Source organism: Typopeltis vanoorti, chromosome 20 (assembly GCF_054136105.1).
Source record: "Typopeltis vanoorti isolate ZY-2024b chromosome 20, IOZ_Tvanoo_1.0, whole genome shotgun sequence".
In the NCBI taxonomy this organism is placed as follows: Eukaryota; Metazoa; Arthropoda; class Arachnida; order Uropygi; family Thelyphonidae; genus Typopeltis; species Typopeltis vanoorti.
This window is the reverse complement of record NC_143568.1, coordinates 39,959,205-39,983,048: the sequence shown is the minus strand read 5'-3', so window position 1 is coordinate 39,983,048 and position 23,844 is coordinate 39,959,205. Positions and strand designations below refer to the sequence as shown.

General features: G+C 36.4%; 1 protein-coding gene across 14 annotated transcripts in view; it reads right to left on the bottom strand.

Annotated features, from left to right (window-relative positions):
* The window catches only part of LOC150095389 (uncharacterized), a 613,991-nt gene that overhangs the window by 241,410 nt on the left and 348,737 nt on the right, over positions 1-23,844 (bottom strand). For all 14 annotated transcript variants that reach the window (XM_090410424.1, XM_090410425.1, XM_090410414.1 and 11 more), the window contains one exon: positions 5,552-5,685. In XM_090410424.1, the coding sequence (XP_090266550.1) occupies positions 5,552-5,685 (134 nt within the window). The remainder of the gene's footprint in view (positions 1-5,551; positions 5,686-23,844) is intronic.

Genomic DNA, 23,844 nt, shown 5'->3' with positions numbered 1-23,844 from the left:
GAAAGATACGACTAGTGGTGAGGTGTGAAGCGGGACAGGAATACGTACATATAAGAAACTGTATAACTCCGGATTAACGTAAGTTGGGGTATTACTGTATACATACACACTGTAAGTACAGGTGTATTTATGCACCTGTACTTACAGTGTGTATTTGGATAAAATATCAAAATTATGGTAAAAATTAAAAAAAAATTTAACATGAAAAAATATTGTTTATTATCAATAAAATTATAGTTTGGTATAATTCAAAATTACTTAAAAATAAAATCCATTCCTTTAATTGTAATTAAAGGAATGGATTTACAATTTTTGGACATTACAATTAAATCCTTTAATTGTAATGTCCAAATATTTAAAGAGATGGAGTAAACACAATAAGCACTACGAACATTCTACTACTGGCACAAACTGCATATAAACAGTGGAACTGTGCGATGGACAGTGCCTCATTATGCTAATAGCTTGCATCTCACTATGACGTGCATATGCTTGCGCGTGTAGCAATATGGCACTGTGGTAAACACAGTGCTGCTGGCGTCCTTTGCTCTCCTGTGGCCTAAGTGCTACAAGATGGATTTTTATTATTTTTTATAAAAAATAAGAGAACTGTATAGGATTGTTGATAAAATTAAATATTACAAGCAAATATAAATAAATTAATAAATATATTTATATAATGAGAAAAATTGGGAATGCTGCAGTTATGCAGTGCCTATGCACGAGCCGCCCCTGACCGTAACACGGTCATAATTGAAATCTGATATCTTCAGATTTCAATTATGAGTAAGTAACCTAAAATTTTAACTTTGTTTTGACTTCAAGACATTCATAGCAGTTCAGTTTTCAGAACTATGAGATGTATTGCAAAAAAATAAATAAAAATTACATGCAACACAGTACATTCTACCTAAAGATGAGTTATTTTCATATTTAAATACAATTTCTTTATTATCAAGTCAAGCTTTTTAAACATTTTTTTAATCTCAATATGACAACCCACCCACACCAAAGGCTATAAAATCTATGGTATGTCACTAAGATAAAAACTGGGCACAAATAATAAATTTATATTTAGTATCATCTTCATATTCAGTGCAACTCATATGAAGAGCTACTGCTATACATTACAACATCCATCACATAGGCATTAGTGAATTTATTTAATTTTTATTATTATTTTTTTTTATCATACACCTGAAACTAACTCATTCAAAACTAGTGCACTTGTTATCCATTGACAAATAATTCCATGCACCAATTACTCCATGCATAAAATCTTTTCACTTACTACACATCTTTATAATTTCCAAGGGTGATTTCATGTTCTCATGGTGCACTGCCATGTGCAATATCTCCAATCATTTCACACCAATTTTATAATCTTCCAGATATGTAAGCCAAATCTGTACACAATAAGACTGATGCAAGAATGATAGAAGCATAATCAGCTTGCTGCTTCCACACTGAATGTGGAGTATCCTCAATATGGTGTCAATCCTCCATGTAATCTTTATGATAACTGAAGTGAAATATGTTCCCAAATTTAAGTTGTTTTCACTATAATATTCACATCTCTTGCCTCTAAGATCTTAAGTGCATTTCTACAAATGAAGGATCAAATTTACTTTCTTCTAGCCAAAGTGAAAAATTTGACAATACCAACTAAAAATTCTTACTTTGATACCCACAGCACAGCTTATTCAAATTCTAATCATCAAAATTTGATGCTATTACTTTTGTCAACTTTGCATCATCTATAAACTGTAGCTTTCCTCCAAACAATATGAAATTAAGCAATATTATTACGCGACACCTCCAAGTCCAAAGACTCATCGAGAGAGGACACCTACTCTACAACTCTTCATCTCCACCACTTAATCCACAACTACACTGAACTGTCACTACCACCACCACTAGTATTTTTGTCTGTAAATTCTGTGTGTTCTGAGGGCCGATTTGTCTGTATGTGGGATGAAATACCCGAGTTTCTAGGAGAAAAAAAAACAACCCGTTACCTCCATACGAGATCAGTTGACTCATATTCAATTGAAAAAACCCATATAAAGATTATTCTCATCAAAACAAAAATCAAACTTAGGCCTTTTCCAATCGAAGGACACAAAGTATCATCATTCTTCCAATTGCACTATGCAGCCATAGTGTAGTCCTCTGCTGTATACATCAAACACTTGTATTTAGCTAGTCCATATCAACCAGCAGTTCTCATATCCAAGGCACTAACCATATCCATTCCCATTAATTTCAGTATGAATCAGTCATGTAATATTTATCAAATGCCTTTGCAAAATATAAATTCCAATACATCTACACCTCTATGCAGATTCTTGTTTTCATCAATCCAATTATATTTTAACTGTAACCAACCTTTCTACCAGTAAACTTTACACTTCCTAAAGTAAAAAACTAGTAGTTCATTGTTTTGGATATGCAAGGAATATATTTGGATAGTAATATATTCCTTTCCTCTCTCCACCAACTGTATTACTCGATGAAGAACCAGGTCAAGGACAATTAGTTTCTTCACACATCCCTTAATACAGCGTCATTTTATTTATTTCTGCTCTTTCATTTCTTTCATTAATTTAAACAACCAAGATTGTAACTCTGGGAAATAGTGGAACTGACGATGGTTTAAAACAATTAAGTATTTCGGTTGAGGTGCTAGTTAAAACTCACATAAGTAATGCAATGAAAACAGCACAAGGAATGAAATTATTCAATGCTCATGTAAGATGATTTTTTTTCTTTGAATTTAAGATTAGGGTATTTTTTTAAAAAATATATATTATTATGTTTTCTATTAGATAGCGATTTACCAATATATCTGTTGACAGTTAAATTAATAAAGTTCTTAAAAAGTGGCACCAAAAAACTGACTGAACAATAGCAAAGCATTAAAACAAAGGATGATGTATTTATCCAGAGACTTGCACCTTCACTTGACATAATTTTCATATTTAAAGGATTAGAAAAAGTCTAAAAACATTTACGAAAATTCAGACTGGATAGGCCAACTATATAAGGCAGGAAAGCATAGGAGCTGATAAATTATCAATGAATTATAATAAGGAAAGTCAATTAGAATGTAAAAATGGTGATTCACTAATTAAATGTGCTTGATGATAGTCATTACTTTGAACTTTCCAGGAGCAAAATTAAAGGATGTGATGAATGCCACAGAGAAACAGAAAAGAAAAGTAAATGAGATGGTAGTGGTTGTTGGCACAAATGATTTAAGTAGTAATATAAGAGAGGATATGAAATAATTGCTGGAAGAACTGATAAAGAAAATCATTAGTTTATTACAAAGATATGATAGTACTGAGTTAAGGAGGGCTATGATAACAAATGTTCAATGCTGTGTAGAAGAAATGGGTGCAAGTTTTTGCATGTATGGAGTAAGCATAATTGTCAAAAACTTACATAAGAAGGACACAGTCTATGCATGAATGGATTTGGCAGAAGCCAGAAGGAAATCAGGAAAACTAATCTTGAGAGAAATGCTGAGAATTTGTGCACAAGTTCAGCTAAGGTAGGAAAATATGATGATGTGAATGTCAATGAGCATGGTTATGAATCTGTGAAGGAGGTGGAAGGTGGACTGGGTTGGTTTGGACTGGTGTGTCGGGGGTGGAGGAGAAGAAAAGAGAAAGTTGGCCAACCAGGTCAAGTAGAGTGCTGCAGATGTAAGTATAGGAAACAGCCAGTTAGTAACTTATATCTATACAAAAATGCCAAGAGCATTAGGAACAAAAGGATTGAGTTTGCTGCTTTGGTGAATATGTTGTGATCTGGACTCTTGCCATTAGTGAAATCTTATTTAATCAAGTGTAGAATTAAGGATATATCATTTTTAGGAAGGATACTACTAATGATATCAGATGATTTGAGTCCAGTTAGAGTAAAAACTTGTGAAAACAATAATAGTAATGTCTCATGCAGCAATGAGTTTTGGGATAATGGGATAAAATGTATGAAGAAAAAAAATGTGAAAAATATGCTATAGATCAAGCAGGTCAGTTGCTAGGAACTATGAAATATCCTGACGGGTAATAAATGAGTAATCATTATAAGTGACTAATTATTTTAAGCAGTAACTGGATAGCAAAGAAAACACTTCATAAGACTGAAGGAGAATTTGTTGAGATGAGGCAAGGTAACTTTTCAAGCAGCATGTGAAAGAAATAACTAGGTCAAAGAGTGTTAGATTATCACAGTATCAGGAGAGGTATCATTTAAAGATGCAGTCGTTTTATCAAAAGCTGGTGATAATGATTACTGTACTGAGCTGGAAAATAAATAAGCATATGGATGTTCCAATTAGGACAGGTTATACGCTGAATTATAAAGCGGGATATTATGACAAATTCAGGAGAATACTATGTTTTGTCCCATAGTATCCTAGAGTTTGAAGAACAAATGGAATGGGAGTGAAATAGATGTACAACTTCTTAAGCAAAGATCCATAAGAGGACAATACAGAACAAATACTGTGAGAATAAAGATGAGTTATGAAATATATAACGCAGAGGCCACAAAAGTCACAAGTATTATATGGAAAGTTAAGTCAGTATGAAAAGAAATTGGCTGGTAAGTAAAAGAAAGAAAAAATGTGGAAAAATAACTTGACCAAATTCTCTCGTGTCAGAAGATATATGATTGCTCAAATAATGAGTACTTATTTCACCAAGATCAACCTGGTGTATGTAACATACACAACTGTTCTAAGGAGGTTCTAGAGCTAGTGCATAACAACTTGGATAAGAATTATGGCAATAGGGACAGATGAATCTCAGCATATATGCTAAAGGAATGTTCAGCCAAACTAAATTATGTCTGACCTGTTTGAATAATTTGATTCTTAGCTCAGAAAAGATTCACAAGAATGTATGATAATTCCATTACACAAAATGATGGTGCAAAGACCGATGTGTATCAACCTATCAACAGCTCTGGAATGATTGTGATTCAAAGTTATCCCCACCATAAAGAAGAGCAAGATCAAAATTTAAGACATCTGTTATGGAGGACCTTGAAGCTTCTAACAAATGGGTACTACAAATTGTCAAATGAGAAGTGTAGTGTGTCATCAACATAGCTATAAAATTTGAAGTGAGAGCAAGTGAAGAACAGATCCCCTGGAGAACTCCTGCACTAGTGGAGAAATCTGAGGAGAAGAAGCTCCATGACACATAGTGAGTGATCAGAGAGAGAGAGAAAGCTAGTGATCCAGTTGCAGAAAGTTGGAGGCAGACCATAGATAATAGTTTGCAGAGCTGATCACTAGCCATAGCAGCTAATGGAATGCTTACCTCATAGCCATTATAGCTGTGAAGATTATTCTTGTATTTAGTAACATATTACAATCTGTATTCTACAAGTAATAAACAGAACAAACATTGTCTTGAAAATACTAAGAACCACAGTGTTTTTCAATAAACTACAACTGATTTTAGCGATTCTTTTGCTATTTTGATTATCAACATTTACAGAGTAGCTTAAGATAGAGCCTAAACTTGGCACTTACTTCAGAGTTTTGTTACATTCTTTGCAACGAAAACAAGTATTGTGGAAAACACGCTTTTCTGCTTTAATCCTTTCCATATGGTAAACATGCTTGCCACATATTTTACACAGCAAAGAGCTTTCCTCTTTTCCTGTCTATAAAGAAAAGAAATTTCATTTAGGAACTATCAGAAAATTCAAATACTGCAAAACAAGAAGCTCAAAGACTGAATTATGCAAAATATATGCACACACAAACTGACATTATAAATTTGTTTAATTTTTGTATATAAGGTGATTTTTGTAATGAATAATTTTTTAGACTTATCCTAGAATGAACAAAGAGCAGCCAAGATAAATGAACAACATGGGCACAATTCCAATGAGCTGATATTTGGTTCCTAGTAGTTTTCAATGTGCATTAAACTTCAAGAGGTCCAAAGATGACTCATGGTAACCCAAATTTCCAGCTTAAGGAAGATGAGCTTATTAACAACTTTGGATTATCCTCCAGAAAAATGTTCATGTTCTTTTTAAATATACACAGACAATCCAAGTGCCATTTATAGCAAGTCACACATCATCCATTCTGAGAACATAACTGAATAGATAATATTTCATAAGTATATTATGGTTCATTGTTCACTCTCATCAACTCAGAACTTGGGTAAACAGTTAATGTTTACCCAAGTTCTCAGTTTTGAAGTTTCCATGACTAATTTTTTTTTACCTTTAAATTCCTTTGATGACATCTTCCAAAATTTCTACATGCAAAGTTAATTGTTGATGTATTTGTCATACTGACTTACATAACCAATGTATTATGCAGCGTTTAATTTGCGATTACTAAAAACATTAATGTATGTAATTACAGCTAAACATGTCGTCCTCATTTCATCTAAAACATAAGTTGCTGGTCATCCTAAACTTAAACGGCAACCAAACTTTTCTTAGAGGAACCATGTTTATCATATCCCATTGCTGATAAACTCCAGACCCATAAATCTCATAAGAGAGAGAATGTTGAGAATTTTAAGCTAAAAAAAATGAATTCTAAACTGGTTGCATAAACTATAAATTAGTATTGTTTCAAAGTTTGATACAATTTTTAGTACTTACGATCCTGATGGAGTCAGCAAAACAGATGAAATCCCTGGAACCCCATGTTAAATAAAACAGGCACATTATTATTTGAAAGCCACTTCTCTGTTATCCTTTTTCTTTTAATATTGTTTCTTCCTCCTCCATGAAAATTTCCTTTTTCTGTCTATTCTCATTTTAAGATGGAGACTACATCTTTTAAAGTATAAATGATTCCTGTTCCTTGTGATGAACAGTGAAGAGATGAAGAATGAAGAAGTCCAGTGTGAGTAGGCTTTTGGTAAACATCTAATGCAAATCTATTCTGAAGTGTTTGAAATCAGGACATAAAATAATTTGCCTTCATTTTACTTTTTTTAATGGGCTTATTATATTATTGGATCAGGTGATGGTTTATATAAGTATGACAAGTTTTTTTATAAATAGAAAACCATAGGAAAATATATGGAAGGCATGCAACAAGGGTGTATACAGGAAAGTTTTCCTCAAGAATGAGGCCCACAAGAGCACCTGTAGCATTTAGTACATTCTAGCAGGGCTAAAGGTTAGATAATACAGAAAGATCGGATAAAATTTCAAGCCACTAATAAGCTGGGTGAGCATCTCACTGATCACATGCCAACTGTTATTCACCAACATAATGACCATGGTGAAATCTGAAACCAGAGCCTGTTAGGTGGAATGCTATGTACATGTACTAAGATAATCAAGCCAGATACCAAGGTCCTTACAAATATTTAAAATGTTGCAAAAAGAATAATATATCAGCCAATCCTGAGAAAACAAATAATACTAGACAAATTATATTGTTGTGAGTAAAGTATCTTTATGATTAGGATACTTGTATATAGAGGCTGTTTTTTTTCACACCAACTGCCTCAGTATTCCATAATGCATAGTACACTTCCTTTCAGATGTGCATATTGCTATGCTGATGTATAGCAATAAGCAGCACAATTGACAGCCTCTTACAAGTAGACTGGTCAAGAAGATACTGCATATAAAACTTTTGTTTGCTTATGTTTCGATATAGGATTAAAGCAAAAATAAGATTAGCAAAACCTATGTGATGACAGGCTGGCAGGAAAGATCCAGAAGATGGAGGGTGTTGCAGTTAGAAGTCCTTAGAAGACTAAAGTTCTGAAAATACTGGAGTTCTGGCAGAAAAAGTAAGTCAGAGGAAAGCTGTCAATGGGAAGTTAATAATAATGCAAACTTTCACATAGTACTATCTAAGTATTCTGTACATCTCTTGTAGATACATAAAGAATTTGATAATACTTTTAAGAGGAGGAATACAGAAAATAGGATTGTTTAGGGTGTTTTTGGATTATTCTAAATTTGTGTCACACTTGGAGGGAAAGTGTGGATGTATATTTAACATAGTGAAGTAAGCCTGTGCTTAGTAATTTGCATCTTTTCTATATTTCTTCCTTTTTTCTGTGATCATATGTGTAATGCAACATGAAGGTAGAAGACTAACCGCATATGAAGAGAATGAAAAAAAAAAGCAACATTTAAAGATGACTTATTGGATAAACATATCTTACTTTGGTTTATTAGACATTTATATGAATATTAATTTTATTACTGCAAATATTTCAACAAGAAACTAACTGGTCATCAGTGCATGAGCATAATCATGAGGTGAAGCTAGAAGAAAGAATGATAATCCTATTTACGGAACTAATCCACATGCCAGAATGCCACCTAAGAGGTAGTTACAATAAAATAATTTTAAATTTGGGCCTTAATTGTAATTTTAAGTGATATGGAATAAAATTAAATTTAGATAATGAAATTAATGACAACATTAATTTAAAAAAAATTAAAATATGGGCACACTACTGCTTGCCATTTACGAGGATGAGATTCTCCCAAATCTTGGCAATCATTCAGATTTAAATTTGGGTAGTGTAGAAGTTCTTCAGTACTCTTTAAATAACTACTGAAACCTAAACCTGCACCAATATAAAAGGCAAGTATTAAACCATAGGATATCATGGTCAGTGTCCACTATGCTGAGCAAGGCCAAATTTTTCAGATTTCTTGTTGTTAATATAAGACTGGTGTTCTAGTAGTTATTTTTCAACAGAAAATCCGGTTTGTTCAAAGTATGAGAGGGGGCAGTCACACCAAACCTGGTAATCACCAGCAAGGGAGGAGGAGGAGAAGAGCTATTTATCATTCATGGATGGTAACCAAGCAGAGATTTTGATAGGAAAAAAATTGTAGGAACTAAATTCTATCTTTTCAGGATCTTAGCAATTGTTTCAAAGATGCCTATGACGTATGGGATAGAAACTCTACGTTCAGGTTTTTGGTTCTTGGGGATGATTTTGTAAAAGTCCAAAATGCATTTTAACTTCCTTCAGGTGAAATCATTCTACAGAAATTGGATAGTGCTTAATTCTTGTTGAAAAGCTTGGAATTGAAGCAGATGAAATGTGCTCTGGTGAATGAAGATGCCTATTTTTTGAGATGGAGCTGTGCTGAATCTGTTCTGTAGGGAAGTTAATGCATGGGTGAAGGCCACTGATTTTGGTTAAAAAAGATAGGTAGAGATTCTTCCAAGTCTGGCTAGATGGCAAACACATCTACATATCAAACCCAAAAGGTAGGTTAGGATTGTATTGAAGAGAACAGGGATTCCTCAAGATACTCTAAGTAGAAATTATCCGTCTACCTTTTTAAATAAAACAGCCTTCAGACCAACAAACCAACTTCACTATGGAGAAAATAATGTTCCCTCCTGAAACACTTGCTACTTCTGTTTGAAGTAAGAAAGCTGTTTGAAGAAAGAAGTATCCAACAGTATATCCACTCAGCAGCAGTAGAATAAATCAAGTCAGAATTAGATGGATAAAAGCATTATTAAGCTAGATTTATTATTACCTTAAGACCTAATGGAGTCAGAGACTCATCTAGGAGGTCCTTTTGTCATACACACAGCTCATCATACTGCACTTTAAACACACTCAAATTCTCTGCAGACACCATACTCTCAGGCAAGGCATTCCAATCATTCACAACTCTGCATCCAAAAAACCTGCTTCTCACTTCCTTTTTCACACCCTCCTAATACAGCTTCCAGGGATGACCTCTTGTTCTCCCCTGATCTTGCATTGTTTTCTGTAAAACCTCTTCAACACTGATACTATAACAACCCCTTACTAACTTGTAAGTCTATCATATCATCCCTCTTCCTCCTATCCACTAGACTCTGTAGATTGCATCTTTGACTTTTACTCATATTCAACATTCCAGAGATCAGAAACTACCTTAGTTGCCTCTGGACCCTTAACATCTCTTCATCCTTTTGAAAACCAAGTGACCAAATCTGTGCACAGTAGTCCATGTGTAGCCTAATCAGAGCCTTATACAGTGGAACAAAAATCTCCTTAATTCTACAAGTCGGCATCCTCGCATTATTCCCAGAATTCACTGTGTTGTCCTCAAATTTTGGCAACGTGTCCTCTAAATTTTAGATCCTTATCCACCATCATCCCATGATCTCATTTCCTCCACCTCAAACAATATACCCAACCAAGCATAAATTCCACATCCAATATTTGTTTCCTAAACCTTACATGTTATAACACTGAACTGGCATCCCATTCACTCAATCTATTTAAGTCTTCTTGTAAGGCTACATCTGCTCTACTGTTCGTAGTTTGTCCCAACTCTGCATCGCCTGCAAACAAATGAATATCCCCCATCCAAATCCTTGCTAATATAACCTGTTTAACCTGCTTAACATACAGGTTAAGCAGTAATGGCCCTAAAACTGACACCTGAAACACACCACTAGTGATTTTCCTCTTCTGGGATATTGCTCCCCTATACACAACTTACTGCACTAATCTAGAAGAGGAAAATCACTAGTGGTGTGTTTCAGGTGTTAGTTTTATCCAATTTATCCAATCCCATCCACTCTAGTTTGAGTATCAAGTTATCAGGTGGTAATCTATCAAAAGCCTTTGCAAAATCGAAGTATACTACTATGTATCCCTCTCCTCTGTCTAACAAAGCCGCCATGTTATTGTAATAAGTAAGTAGATTACTAAAGCATGATCTCCCTTTAGCAAATCCATGCTGTCCATCAAAGATAATACCATTGTCAACCTAATTCTGGATCCTGGTTCAAACAAGCCTCTCCAACACTTTAACCACAAGATCTGACACACAGATAGGCCTATAATTTGATGCTTGAGTTCTATCATCTCCATTATGAAGCGGCACAATCTTGCCCTCCTATTCCTTTAGAACAAACAACCCACTGCAAGACTTTAAACAAATGTCAAGCCAGATGCCAACTCCATGGCACATTCCTTCAAAATATGTGGTGATATATCATCAAGTTCCACAGCCTTATTAACATCAAGTTTTTGCTCAATTCCCCATTATCTCTTGCTCACTTACAGTCAGTCCTCTTCCTCCTCATCAACTACTCAAACTGTCCATGATGACACATTCACAAGAATGCAAGACCTTTATGAACTGCTCATTAAGTATCTCAACTATATCCAATGCAGCAGTTGTTCTTATATCATTTTCTCCAATCAATGTCATCCTTCTGTAATCATTTTTTTTTTTGCTGGCTACATATCAAAAGAACTCCCTATGATTCTTTTTGGCTTCGTTAGCTGTGACTTATACTTCACTTTTGCTACTCTTACCATCTAATTATCCTCTGTAATCCTCATAGAATTGATTATTACCCACTCCTCTTATGCCGCCTCCATAATGCCTTTTTCCTCTGTATCGCATGCTTAATCTTTTATCCATTTCACACCTACCTTATTTAATCTTTTGACTCTTGGAATACATTTAGACATTGCTTCTACCAGACAGTTCTTGAATATACCCCCCCTCCCAAGCTGCATTGATCTCCTTTCCAGCTAACTCTTCATTCCATGCTACATCTGCAAGTTGTCTCCTGAGCACTTCATAATCACCAGCTTTGTAGTTTCACATATATTCTTTTCTCACAGAGTTCCTCACACTGCTGACAATCACTTCATGGTCACTCTCACCAAATGAATGGAGGCCGATTTAAACCTCATTTATAATTACATCCTCTGATGAGATGATCAAATCTAAGATCCTCAAATCCTCATGTGCCCTCTGTTACATACTGCCTGAGGTAGTTGTCCCTCAAAAACTCTAGAAACTCTTTTTAAAAAAAAAATTTTTTTTTTTAACTTCCAGTTGCTATCTCATTATCCAAGTCTAATTTGCCATCCATAATTCATCCTTTTCTTGTTTGTTTGGATAATTTAATTATACATTTCATGGTCACTACCATCCATGGATGGTAGTAGACCAGGTAGTGACCATTTCATGGTCACTACTGTGTCTATAACATCGACTAAGCATTTCATTCTATTCAACTCTATCTCACACCATACTGCCTCGAAACCACTGGCACTATTTCCCCTCTTGCATCTCTACCTTGTATAAACATAACTCTTTCTCCATCATCAATAGCACTCCCTGTTCCTTTCTATTTTCACAAAACACATCATATCATTTCATCTCTATTTCTATACAACACTTGCCTCAGAACCCTAAGGATACCAACTATCTGGAGGCATGTCAAAGTGGTGGCCATTCTGAAACCAGGGAAAACTCCAACCGAAGCAAAAAAATTACAGACCTATATCACTACTCAGCAACCTCTTTAAACTCTATGAAAGATTAATTTTGAATAGGCTACAACCCATAATCAAACCTCATCTTATTGCTGAGCAGGCTGGCTTTAGACCTGGCAAATCTCACATCACAAATTCTCAACCTCACTCAATATACAGAAAATGGTTATGAGCAAAAACTAGCCACAGGAGTAGTCTTTGTAGACCTAACTGCAGCATATGATACCATAAACCATCTCACACTCAGAAATAAAATATACAGAATAACTAGACTATTGCCTTGTCCTCCTCATCCAATCACTCTTGGAAAACAGACGCTTTTATGTAGACCTTGGGGGTAGGAAGAGCCGCTGCTGGCACCACCAAAAAAATGGCCTCCCCCAGGGAAGTGTGTTATCACTATTACTTTTCAAAATCTACGTCAATGATCTCCCCATCTTTCTAGGAACTAGAAATTTTATCTATGCTGATGACCTTGCCATAACTACTCAGTCAAAAAATTTCAAGTCCATTGAAACTACTCTATCACTTGCCTTAAATAGTCTAACCACATACTATACCAGCAATCAACTAAAAACCAAACCCCTTGAAAACCCAGACTGGCCTTTTCCACCTTAACAATAAGGAAACCAACAGGAAGCTACAGATTTCTTGGGAAGGTTCTAATACAGAACATTCCTGGAACCCAATCTACTTCAGTGTGACTCTAGACCGCACCCTCTCATATAAAATCCACATAGAAAAAACAAAGGCAAAGTGAATGCAAGAAACAACATACTAAGAAAGCTTACCTCCTCCAAATGGAATGCAGACTCTAGCACACTGAGATCTTCTGCCTTGGCCCTTTGCTATTCTTCTGCTCAGTATGCTCTTAACTTATGCTCAATATGCCTGCCCAGTATGGTCCAGATCCTACCATTCTGAAAAACTTGATCCAGCATTGCATGAAAGCTGCTGCTTAATTACAGGATGCCTGAAACCAACACCACTAAAAGACATGTATACTTTGGCTGGTATTGCACCGCCTTCAATTCGAAGATCTGCATTCTCAGCTGATGAAAGCAGATGAATGATGAACACCACCCACTATTCAACCAGACCACAGTGCCCCAAAGACCAAGATCCCGACATAGCTTCCTGACAACTGTTGAACCACCTAAAAACCTCCCAGAAACAAGACTTCAACAATGGCTTGCATTATATCCTGAAAATAATTCTGGTATTCCAACAGCCGAACATCTTCCACGTGGTGCCCATTTGGACTGGAATACTTGGAAACGCCTCAACAGACTCCGGACGACAGGACGCTGCAAACAAAACCTCAAAATGGGGCTACCTCACAGGCCCAGACAATTGCGAGTGTGGGACAACCCAGTCCATGAAACACCTTCTTGTCCCTTTCTTCCACTGCCTTGTGCAAAAGAGGACCTTATATCCTGCACAGAAAGGGCAGTTCATTGTGCAAGATATTGGAGGAACATCTGACCATGTTTATTGTATATAAGTTATGTACAGTTTCCTTTTTTTCATATTTAATTATTATTCCCTGTATAATTCACCTACCAAATCTAAGCTGATCTCATTGTAATGTATCCTAATTTGTTGTAAATTATGTTGTACCACTTAGTTACTACTTGTGTTTGGATACAAAATAAAATAAAATCTCTATTATTATTAAACAAGACCTCATGGAGTCAAAGACTCATCTAGGAGGTCTGTTTATCTCACACACATCTCATCATACCGTGTCTTAAACACATTCAAACTCCTTGCAGACACCACACTCTCAGGCAAGGCATTCCAATTACTCACAACTCTGCACAAAAAAAACCTGCCTCTCACTCCCCTACTCACACCCTCTTTATACAGTTTCCAGGGATGACCTCTGGTTCTCCCCTGATCTCCCACTATTCTCTGTAGAACTTCTCCACCATTGATCCTATAACAACCCCTTACCAACTTGTAGGTCTCTATCATATCTCCCCTCTTCCTTCTCTCCACTAGACTCTGCAAATTACATCTTTTCAATCTTTCCTCATACTAGACATTCCAGGTCAGAAACTACCTTAGTCAGTCGCCTTTGGACCCTTTCCAACATCTCTTCATCCTTCTGAAAACCAGGTGACCAAATCTGGGCACAATAGTCCATCGGCGTAATCAAAGCCTTATACAATGGAACAAGAATCTCCCTATTTCTACATGTCAGTGTCCTCCACATCATTCCCAGAAGTCTTTGTGTTGTCTTCACAATTTTGGTGATGTGTCCCCTAAATTTTAGATCCTTATCCACTATCACTCCCAGATCTCTTATTTCTTCTACTTCCAACAATATATTCTCACCAAGCATAAATTCTGTATCCCATCTTTGTTTTCCAAATTTTAAAACCTCACATTTTGCAACATTGAACTCGCATCCCCATTTGCTTACCCAATCACTCAATTTATTCAAGTCTTCTTGCAAGGCCACAACATCTTCACTACTCTTTATGGTTCGTCCCAACATTGCATCATCTGCAAACAACTGAATATCTCCATCCAAATCTTCGCCAATATCATTAATATACAAGTTAAATAGTAATGGCCCTAAAACAGACCCCTGAGGCACTCCACTAGTGACTTTTTTTTCCTGGATATTGCACCCCCATACACAACTTGTTGATACCTATCAGATAGCCAGTCTGCAATCCAATGCACTAATCTAATATCCAACCCCATCTGCTCTATTTTGACTGTCAACTTATCATGAAGTACTCTATCAAAAGCTTTTGCGAAATCCGAGTATATTACTGTCAGGATGTCATCCTCATCCAACCATGTCTTACTTATTCCAATAATTTTTGTTGAACAGGTCAATTAATGCAACCATTTCATTTGCCTTGTTTCTTACATTTCTAGCATTTATATACAAACATAGCAGCTCATTCCTGGATTCCTGATACTACTTATTAGATGCAACTTCTCTATACTTAACTCAAATCATTTCTTTTTCTCCTTATTCATCTTAGAACCTTCTTCAAATCTGTTTACCCTTGATCCCAGATCATCCCATTCCCTTTTTGTCTACACATACCCTCTTGGTGTATCAATCATTCTCAAGGTGTGTTCCACTGTCCAACCTGAGCCTCTACGTTTCCCTGCGTCTTGCAGACTTGTTCTCTCGTTCTCTATATTCATGCTACTCACTTTTTCATTCATAACCACTTCATTCATACTCTCCTGCTCTTTCACATTGCTTCTTACTTGATCAGATTCATTCTCTGCACTAATAACTCTACCTTCCAGCAGCAGTTTCTACAAGTGACTCACACCAAAACCGTTCAAATACAGTCCACCACTCTTATACAGTTCAATTCATCCTTCAAACTCATTCCACACATTAACAAACTGCATTCGTTTCTCCTCACACATTTCTGCTAATATATCATTCATAATCTTTGCTCTCTACCTCAATTCATCACGGTCATACCTGGGCAACACACTGACTACCATTCCAATCGTACTATCTTTTATCCATCTCAACAACCTACTGATATCCAATTTGATGCGTTCTTTGTTCCCAGTCAAGTAATTTGTCCCTATTACCACTACCAACTCTTTTGCTTGTTTACTTCTCAAATCCAATCTATTCATTCTACCTCCAGGAAAACAAACCTTGTGTGTCTTCTCATCCACCACACCTCTCTCATAATTGAATCCCCATACAACAGCACTAGTGGGTCTTTCGTTATTACTTTCATACCGATATTATTCATTTTTATCATCATCACTCTTCCATACATCTCAAATTCTCTTAACTTCACTCCACATCCATTTCATTTCTTATGTTATCGTAACCAACTCAGCTTTCAAATCTTGCATCACATTTTTGCTCTCAGCCATACACACCTGTTCGCAGTCAGTGCAGCATGCCATGTAACCTTTAATTGCTCTGTTTTTCAAATTCCAATACATTCGTTTTGCTTTTGTTACCACTGATTGTAAGAAAGACAAAAGCAAATTGGTCATTAGCTTTTTCAAAACTTTTTTTTTTTTTACCATTTTTTCGCTACTCTTTTACACCATCCCAGTTTTCTATCAGACAAGCACTCTCATCCTCCTTGTGGCATTCTCACTACTAACATTTTCAGTTACCTGGATTTAGAGAAAGATGGAAGTTTTTTCCCCAATTGGTTAGACTATAATAAGTTTAGTTTAATCTTTTATCCAAGTGTAAGCAAACAAAGTTTGCACCTGAAGTATCTTCAAGACTGAGGCAACTCGTGGTAAAGGTGGACCAAGCTCTCATCACTACGTCTTAGTATCTCCCATAATACAAAACACATCTCCTTGCAGAGATGTATAATGCTATGTATTAAGGGAAGGGCCACTACCCAGACCGGTTTCGACCTTTATTGAGGTCTTGTCATAAAGCAGACAAAGTTGCCTTTTGGCAACTCGTATAGGTAAATATGACTTCTCCATTACTTCCACCTTAGTATCACCACTTCTGGGTCTGGCTCCCACTGACGAGACCTCAATAAAGGTCGACACCGGTCTGAGTAGTGGCCCTTCCTTTAATGCATAGCATTAAGGGAATGGCCATCTCCTTGCATACGATGTAATCCTTGGGATTACATGGTATGAAAGGAGATGTGCTTTGCATTATGGGAAATACTAAGACAAGTAGTGATGAGAGCTTGGTCCACCTTTACCACGAGTTGCCTCCGTCCTGAAGATAATTCAGGCACAAACTCTGTTTGCTTACACTTGGATAAAGGATTAAACTAAATTTATTATAGTCTCACCAAGTAGGGAAAAAACTTCCAACATCCTTCTCAAAATCCAGAGTAATTTAATAATAAGGCGAGACACCTTTTGGCTACTTGTATAGGTAAATATGACTTCTCCATTACTTCCAGCTTAGTATCACAATTTCCGGGTCTGATTCCAACTGACGAGACCTCAATAAAGGTCTAAACTGGTATGGGTAGTGGCCCTTCCCTTAATGCATAGCATTATACATGTCCGCAAGGAGATGTGCTTTGCATTATGGGAGATACTAAGACACGTAGTGATGAGAACTTGGTATACAACTTTACCACGAGTTGCCTCAGTCCTGAACATACTTTAGGCAGAAACTTTGTCTGCTTACACTTGGATAAAGGATTAAACTAAATTTATTATTTTCAGCTACCATTACGTTATTGCTCATTAAATCCTCAATTCAGCTCACACTTCACAGATACCCTCCTTCCATCTATCTTAAAATATGCATAATTTATCCACGTAATTGAACGAATACATAGAGCACACCTCACATTTCACAAAATGACTGAAATAGAAATTAAATATTCCTGTAAAGACAAAGCTGTCACCATCTTTCCTTTGCCGGTTACTACACTAAGCTCTAATCTAAGTTTAATGATTCCATAAACTTAAACATTAAAAGTCCACACATTAAAAACACTGCAAGTGCAAACCTTTACAGCAACTATTACTCATAAACACACACTTATTTACAATTATTATTCCAAAAACTTATCTGAAATGGGAGCTTTCTTTATACACAACTTCTCATTGCGACACTTGAGGTTTTGAAAAAAGTTTGAGGATGGAACATAAAGAAAAAAGGTGATCGAGCCCATAAACAGTATAAGTCAGAGGAAAGAATGCGATTTAGTTTAAAAAGGTAGGACTTTTACAAGCTCATCCCCAAGGACTTGTACAGCAAGTTTCTATCCCACACACAATGCAAGCATCTTTGAAACAATTGCTAAGATACTGTATGGTAAGGAAGGCCAAAAATGATGAGGGGGGGTGGTCAGGGGAATCAGAGTTCTTTTGCTATATAGCAAGTAAAAGGAAGATTAACTATGGAATGATGACTAACAAGTGCTGGTATGGATGTGCCTAAACATCTTCAGAACAGGATCTGAGAATGTCAAACAATTCTAATTTAAATAAATTAATAAACAATTCCAACTTAATTCTAAAAAGCATCAACTTAGTAACTAATGTAAGATAACTAAAAACATACAATTTCTTAACTTAAAAAAATAAATATAGTTAGATAAGATTAGCAAAGTAGATAGCTGTAGATCATCAGATCTGTTTAAGTTAGGATAATGAAGTCAAATTTCACATGGTTCTTTATAAAGATGTTCTATGAAAAAACAGTGTTAGAACAAGATAAGAGTCCTTCATAAAAGTTGCTTCCTCATAGAATGTCTTTATAAAGAAAGATGTGAAACTTTACTTCACTGTCATAACTTAAACAGATCTGATGGTCTAGGTCTATCTCCTTTGTGGGAGATAGACAAGATTAGCATATTTAAAAAGTACTTTTTTTATTTAGGAAATTAATGACCAGAAATTAATGAAGGAATTAATTTAGGAAATTAATGAAGATGCCTATGACACTTAGGCGACTATTTGATATTAAGTATTTTATGTGACTTTGCCTCCATTTTTATATTTATTTTGATTATGCATAGTATTCTATTATTAAAACAAACATATGGAGGTAACAGAAAGAAAATAAATAGTTGAGTTAATAAAAAGATTGTCGGAATAAGTGAGACATGGTTGGAGGATGACATCCTGACAGGAATAGAGATGGAAGGGTATAATGTGTTTCGTGAGGATAGACAGGGTAAAAAGGGAGGGGAAGTGCTATTGATGATAGAGAAAGAATTATGTCCATACAAAGTAGAGATGCAAGAGGGAAATAGTGCCAGTGGTTTTGAGGCAGTATGGTGTGAGATAGAGGTGAATGGAATCAAATACTTGGTTAGATGTTATAGACCAGGTAGTGTGGATGGTGGTGATAATGCAATGTATGATCAAATTAGTCAAGCAAATAAGAAAAGGGTGATCATTATGGGTGATTTTAATTATGTCAATATAGACTGGAATGATGAGATGGCAACTAGAAGTCAAGAAAATGAGTTTCTTGAGGAATAACTACCTCCAACAGTAAGTAACAGAGGGCAAGTGAGGATTGAGTGTCTTGGATTTGGCCATCTCATCCACCAATTGGTAAGAGTGACCATGAGGTGATTACCTGGATGGCTGCCAGCAGTGTGAGGACTTCTGTGAGAAAAGGGTATATGTGGAACTACAAGGAGGTGATAATGAAGAGCTCAGGAGACAGTTTGCAGGTGTAGCATGGAATGAAGAGTTAGCTAGAAAAGAGATCAATGCAGCTTGGGGGATTTTCAGAAACTATCTAGTAGATGCAATGTCTAAATGTATTCCAAGGGTGAGAAGGTTAAATAAGGTAGGTGTGAGATGAATGAATAAAGAGATTAAGCATGCGATACAGAGAAAAAGGGCATTGTGGAGGCAGCATAAGAGAAGTGGAAATAACCAATTCCATGAGGTCTACAAAGACCAGGTAAGGAGGGTGACTTGGTTGGTGAGGGTAGCTAAAGAGAGCTATGAACAGTGGTCAGCAAATGATGCCAAAAAGAATCCTAAGGAGTTCTTTTGATATGTAGCCAGCAAAAGAAAGACTGATTATAGAAGGATGACATTGATTGGATAAAATGGTATAAAGACAGCTGTTGCAGAATGTGTAGTGGAGATACTTAATGAGCAGTTCATAAAGGTCTTTCAATCTTGTGAATATGACTTCATGGAGAGATTGAGAGCAGTTATTGATAGGGAGGAGAGATTGAGAGCAGTTATTGATAGGGAGGAGAGACTGACTGTAAGTGAGCAAGAGGTGTTTGGGGAGTTGAGTAAACTAGATGTTAACAAGGCTGTGGGACTTGATAATATATCACCACGTATTCTGAAGGAATGTGCCAGGGAGTTGACAACTGCCTTGACACTTTTTTAATAAAAGTCTTGCACTCGGTCAAGTTCCTAAGGACTGGAAGGAGGGCAAGATTGTGCCACTTCATAAAGGAGGGGATCGAACTCACGCATCGAACTATAGGCCTATCTGTGTGACAGGTGTTGTGGTTAAGTTGTTGGAGAAGCTTGTGAGAACTAGGATCCAGAATTGGGTTGACAACAATGGTATTACCTTTGATGGACAGCATGGATTTGTTAAAGAGAGGTCATTAAGCGGATAAAAATCCTATGTTGTTATATAGCCAGTAAGTGAAACTCAAGATCGAGAACTACGATCTATATGATACGATCAATTTCAATGCCGAAAAACTATCAGCGAAGGCAATTCGAAGCAAAGGTGGAGCAAGCTCCACCACCATTCTTGATATTCTCTCATAATGTAAAACAGCTCCTAGGAGATGTAATACTGTCATTACATTATGAGGGGAGGTCACTACCCAGACCGGTTTCAACCTTTTTTGAGGTCTCATCAGTGAGTAGGTAGACCTGGAAGATATCAAAGCTTAGTGAAAAGAACTTACAAACCTTCACTATACGAATACCATAAAGGTGTGCTTGTATTATGTAATTAAAATGAAAAGCCAAACGGCTAGTTTTCTGGCAACTTAATAGAAATTAAGCGGATAAAAATCCTATGTTGTTATATAGCCAGTAAGTGAAACTCAAGATCGAGAACTAGTGAAGGTATGTAAGTTCTTTTCACAAAGCTTTGATATCTTCCAGGTCTACCTACTCACTGATGAGACCTCAAAAAAGGTTGAAACCGGTCTGGGTAGTGACCTCCCCTCATAATGTAATGACAGCATTACATCTCCAAGGAGATGTGTTTTACATTATGAGAGAATATCAAGAATAGTGAGGGAGCCTGCTCCACCTTTGCTTCGAATTGCCTTCGCCGATAGTTTTTCGGCATTGAAAACTCATAGATCGTAGTTCTCGATCTTGAGTTTCACTTACTGGCTATATAACAACATAGGATTTTTATCCGCTTAATTTCTATTAAGTTGCCAGAAAACTAGTCGTTTGGCTTTTCATTTTAATTACAAAATACAAGCACACCTTTATGGCATTTGTATAGTGAAGGTATGTAAGTTCTTTTCACTAAGCTTTGATATCTTCCAGGTCTACCTACTCACTGATGAGACCTCAAAAAAGGTTGAAACCGGTCTGGGTAGTGACCTCCCCTCATAATGTAATGACAGCATTACATCTCCAAGGAGATGTGTTTTACATTATGAGAGAATATCAAGAATAGTGAGGGATCTTGCTCCACCTTTGCTTCGAATTGCCTTCGCTGATAGTTTTTCGGCATTGAAATTGATCGTATCATTTAGATCGTAGTTCTCGATCTTGAGTTTCACTTACTGGCTATATAACAACATAGGATTTTTATCCGCTTAATTTCTATAAACTTGCCAGAAAACTAGCCGTTTGGCTTTTCATTTTAATTACAAAGAGGTCATGTTTTAGTAATCTACTTACTTATTACAATAACGTGACAGCTTCCTTGGACAGAGGAGAAGGATACACAGTAATATACTTGGATAATGCAAAGGCTTTTGATAGATTACCTCATGATAAGTTGCAGTCAAAATAGAGCAGATGGGGTTGGATATTAGATTAGTGCATTGGATTGCAGACTGGCTATCTGATAGGTATCAACAAGTTGTGTATGGGGGTGCAATATCCAGGAAAAGGAAAGTCACTAGTGGAGTGCCTCAGGGGTCTGTTTTAGGGACATTACTGTTTAACTTGTATATTAATGATATTGGTAAAGATTTGGATGGAGATATTCAGTTGTTTGCAGATGATGCAAATTTGGGATGAACCATGAAGAGTAGAGAAGATGTTGTGGCCTTACAAGAAGACTTGAATAAATTGAGTGATTGGGCACGGAAATGAGGATGCAAGTTCAATGTTGTAAAATGTAAGATTTTAAATTTGGAAAACAAAGATGGGGTGCAGAATTTATGCTTTGTGAGGATATATTGTTGGAGGTGGACGAAATAAGAGATCTGGGGGTGATAGTGGATAAGGATCTAAAATTTAGGGGACACATTGCCAAAATTGTGAAGACAACACAAAGCTTCTGGGAATGATGCGGAGGACACTGAGCATAGAAGTAGGGATATTCTTGTTCTGTTGTATAAGGCTTTGATTAGGCCACAGATGGACTATTGTGCCAAGATTTGGTCATCTGGTTTTCAGGAGAATGAAGAGATGTTGGAAAGGGTCCAAGGGCGACTGACTAAAGTAGTTTCTGACCTCTGGAATTTCGAGTATGAGGAAAGATTGAGAAGATGTAATTTGCAGAGTCTGGTGGGTAGGAGGAAGAGGGGAGATATGATAGAGACTTATAAGTTGGTAAGGGGTTGTTATAGGATTAATACTGGAGAAGTTCTACATAAAATAGTAGGAGAACCAGAGGTCATCCCTGGAAACTGTATAAAGAGGATGTGAGTAGGGGAGAGAGAGGTAGGTTTTTTTTTTGTGCAGAGTTGTGAACGATTGGAATGCCTTGCCTGGGAGTGTGGTGTCTGCAAGGAGTTTGAATATGTTTAAGTCACTGTATGATCTGTGTGTGATAAAAGGACCTCCCAGATGAGTCTTTGACTCCATGAGGTCTTAGGGTAATAATAATAATAATAATAATGAATGATCATTTTGCAAGTGTGTGCTAATCAGGTGGAGATATTCCAATGCTAGATGTGATACTGATTGAAGAATAGAAATAAATTAATTGGAGGTGCTAATGATATTACAGAATCTTGATGCAAACACATCCTTGGGATTACATGGGATATCAGCCCATGTATTATGAGAATGTGCAACAGAATTGGCACCTATTTTGTCCAAGCTGTTTAATTTAAGCTTAATTCCAGAAAGGTACCAAAGAATGCAAAATAGTTCCACTACATAAAAAAGCTCAAAGAAGAAGTAGCAAATTACAGGTCAATCAGTATCCTTTTGCCTGTTACCAGAAATTTTGCCAGAATTTTATTTAAAATTTTCCCACTACCCAGACCAGTTTCTACCTTTCAGGTCTCGTCAGTGGGAGGCAGAAAATGAAAGACCCAGAAGTGATACCAAGGTTGAAGTAATGCACTTAGTCCTTTTTATTAGCACATGAATGAATGAATGATACATGAAATGATTTAAGGAGAAATATTCAGTTGTTTGCTGATGATGCAAAGTTAGGAAGAATGACAGATAATGAATATGTAGAGACCCTGCAGGAAAATTTAAATAGACTGGCAGTATGGGCAAAGCTACCAGCTTAATATGGTCAAGTGCAAGGTCAACCAATACGATGGTGGTATAGAGGAAGTGGAAGGTCATGCATTTTTGGATGAAAGATCACAAACTTGGTTTCATCCTTTATCCAAGTGTAAGCAAACAAAGTTTGTACATGAAATCACTTCACAACTAGGCTACTTGTATAAAGAGGCTAATGATATCCCATCAATTGGCTTGGTATCCCATAATGCAATGCATATATCCTTACAGACATGTATAATGTCTATGCATTATGGGAATGGCCACTACCCAGACCAGTTTCTACCTTTCAGGTCTCGTCAGTGGGAGGCAGAAAATGAAAGACCCAGAAGTGATACCAAGGTTGAAGTAATGCATGTCATTTCCATATAAAAGTAGCCAAAAGGTGTCACACCTTATTACTAAAATACTGTGGATTAGAAATAAATGTGAAAAAACTTTCCAC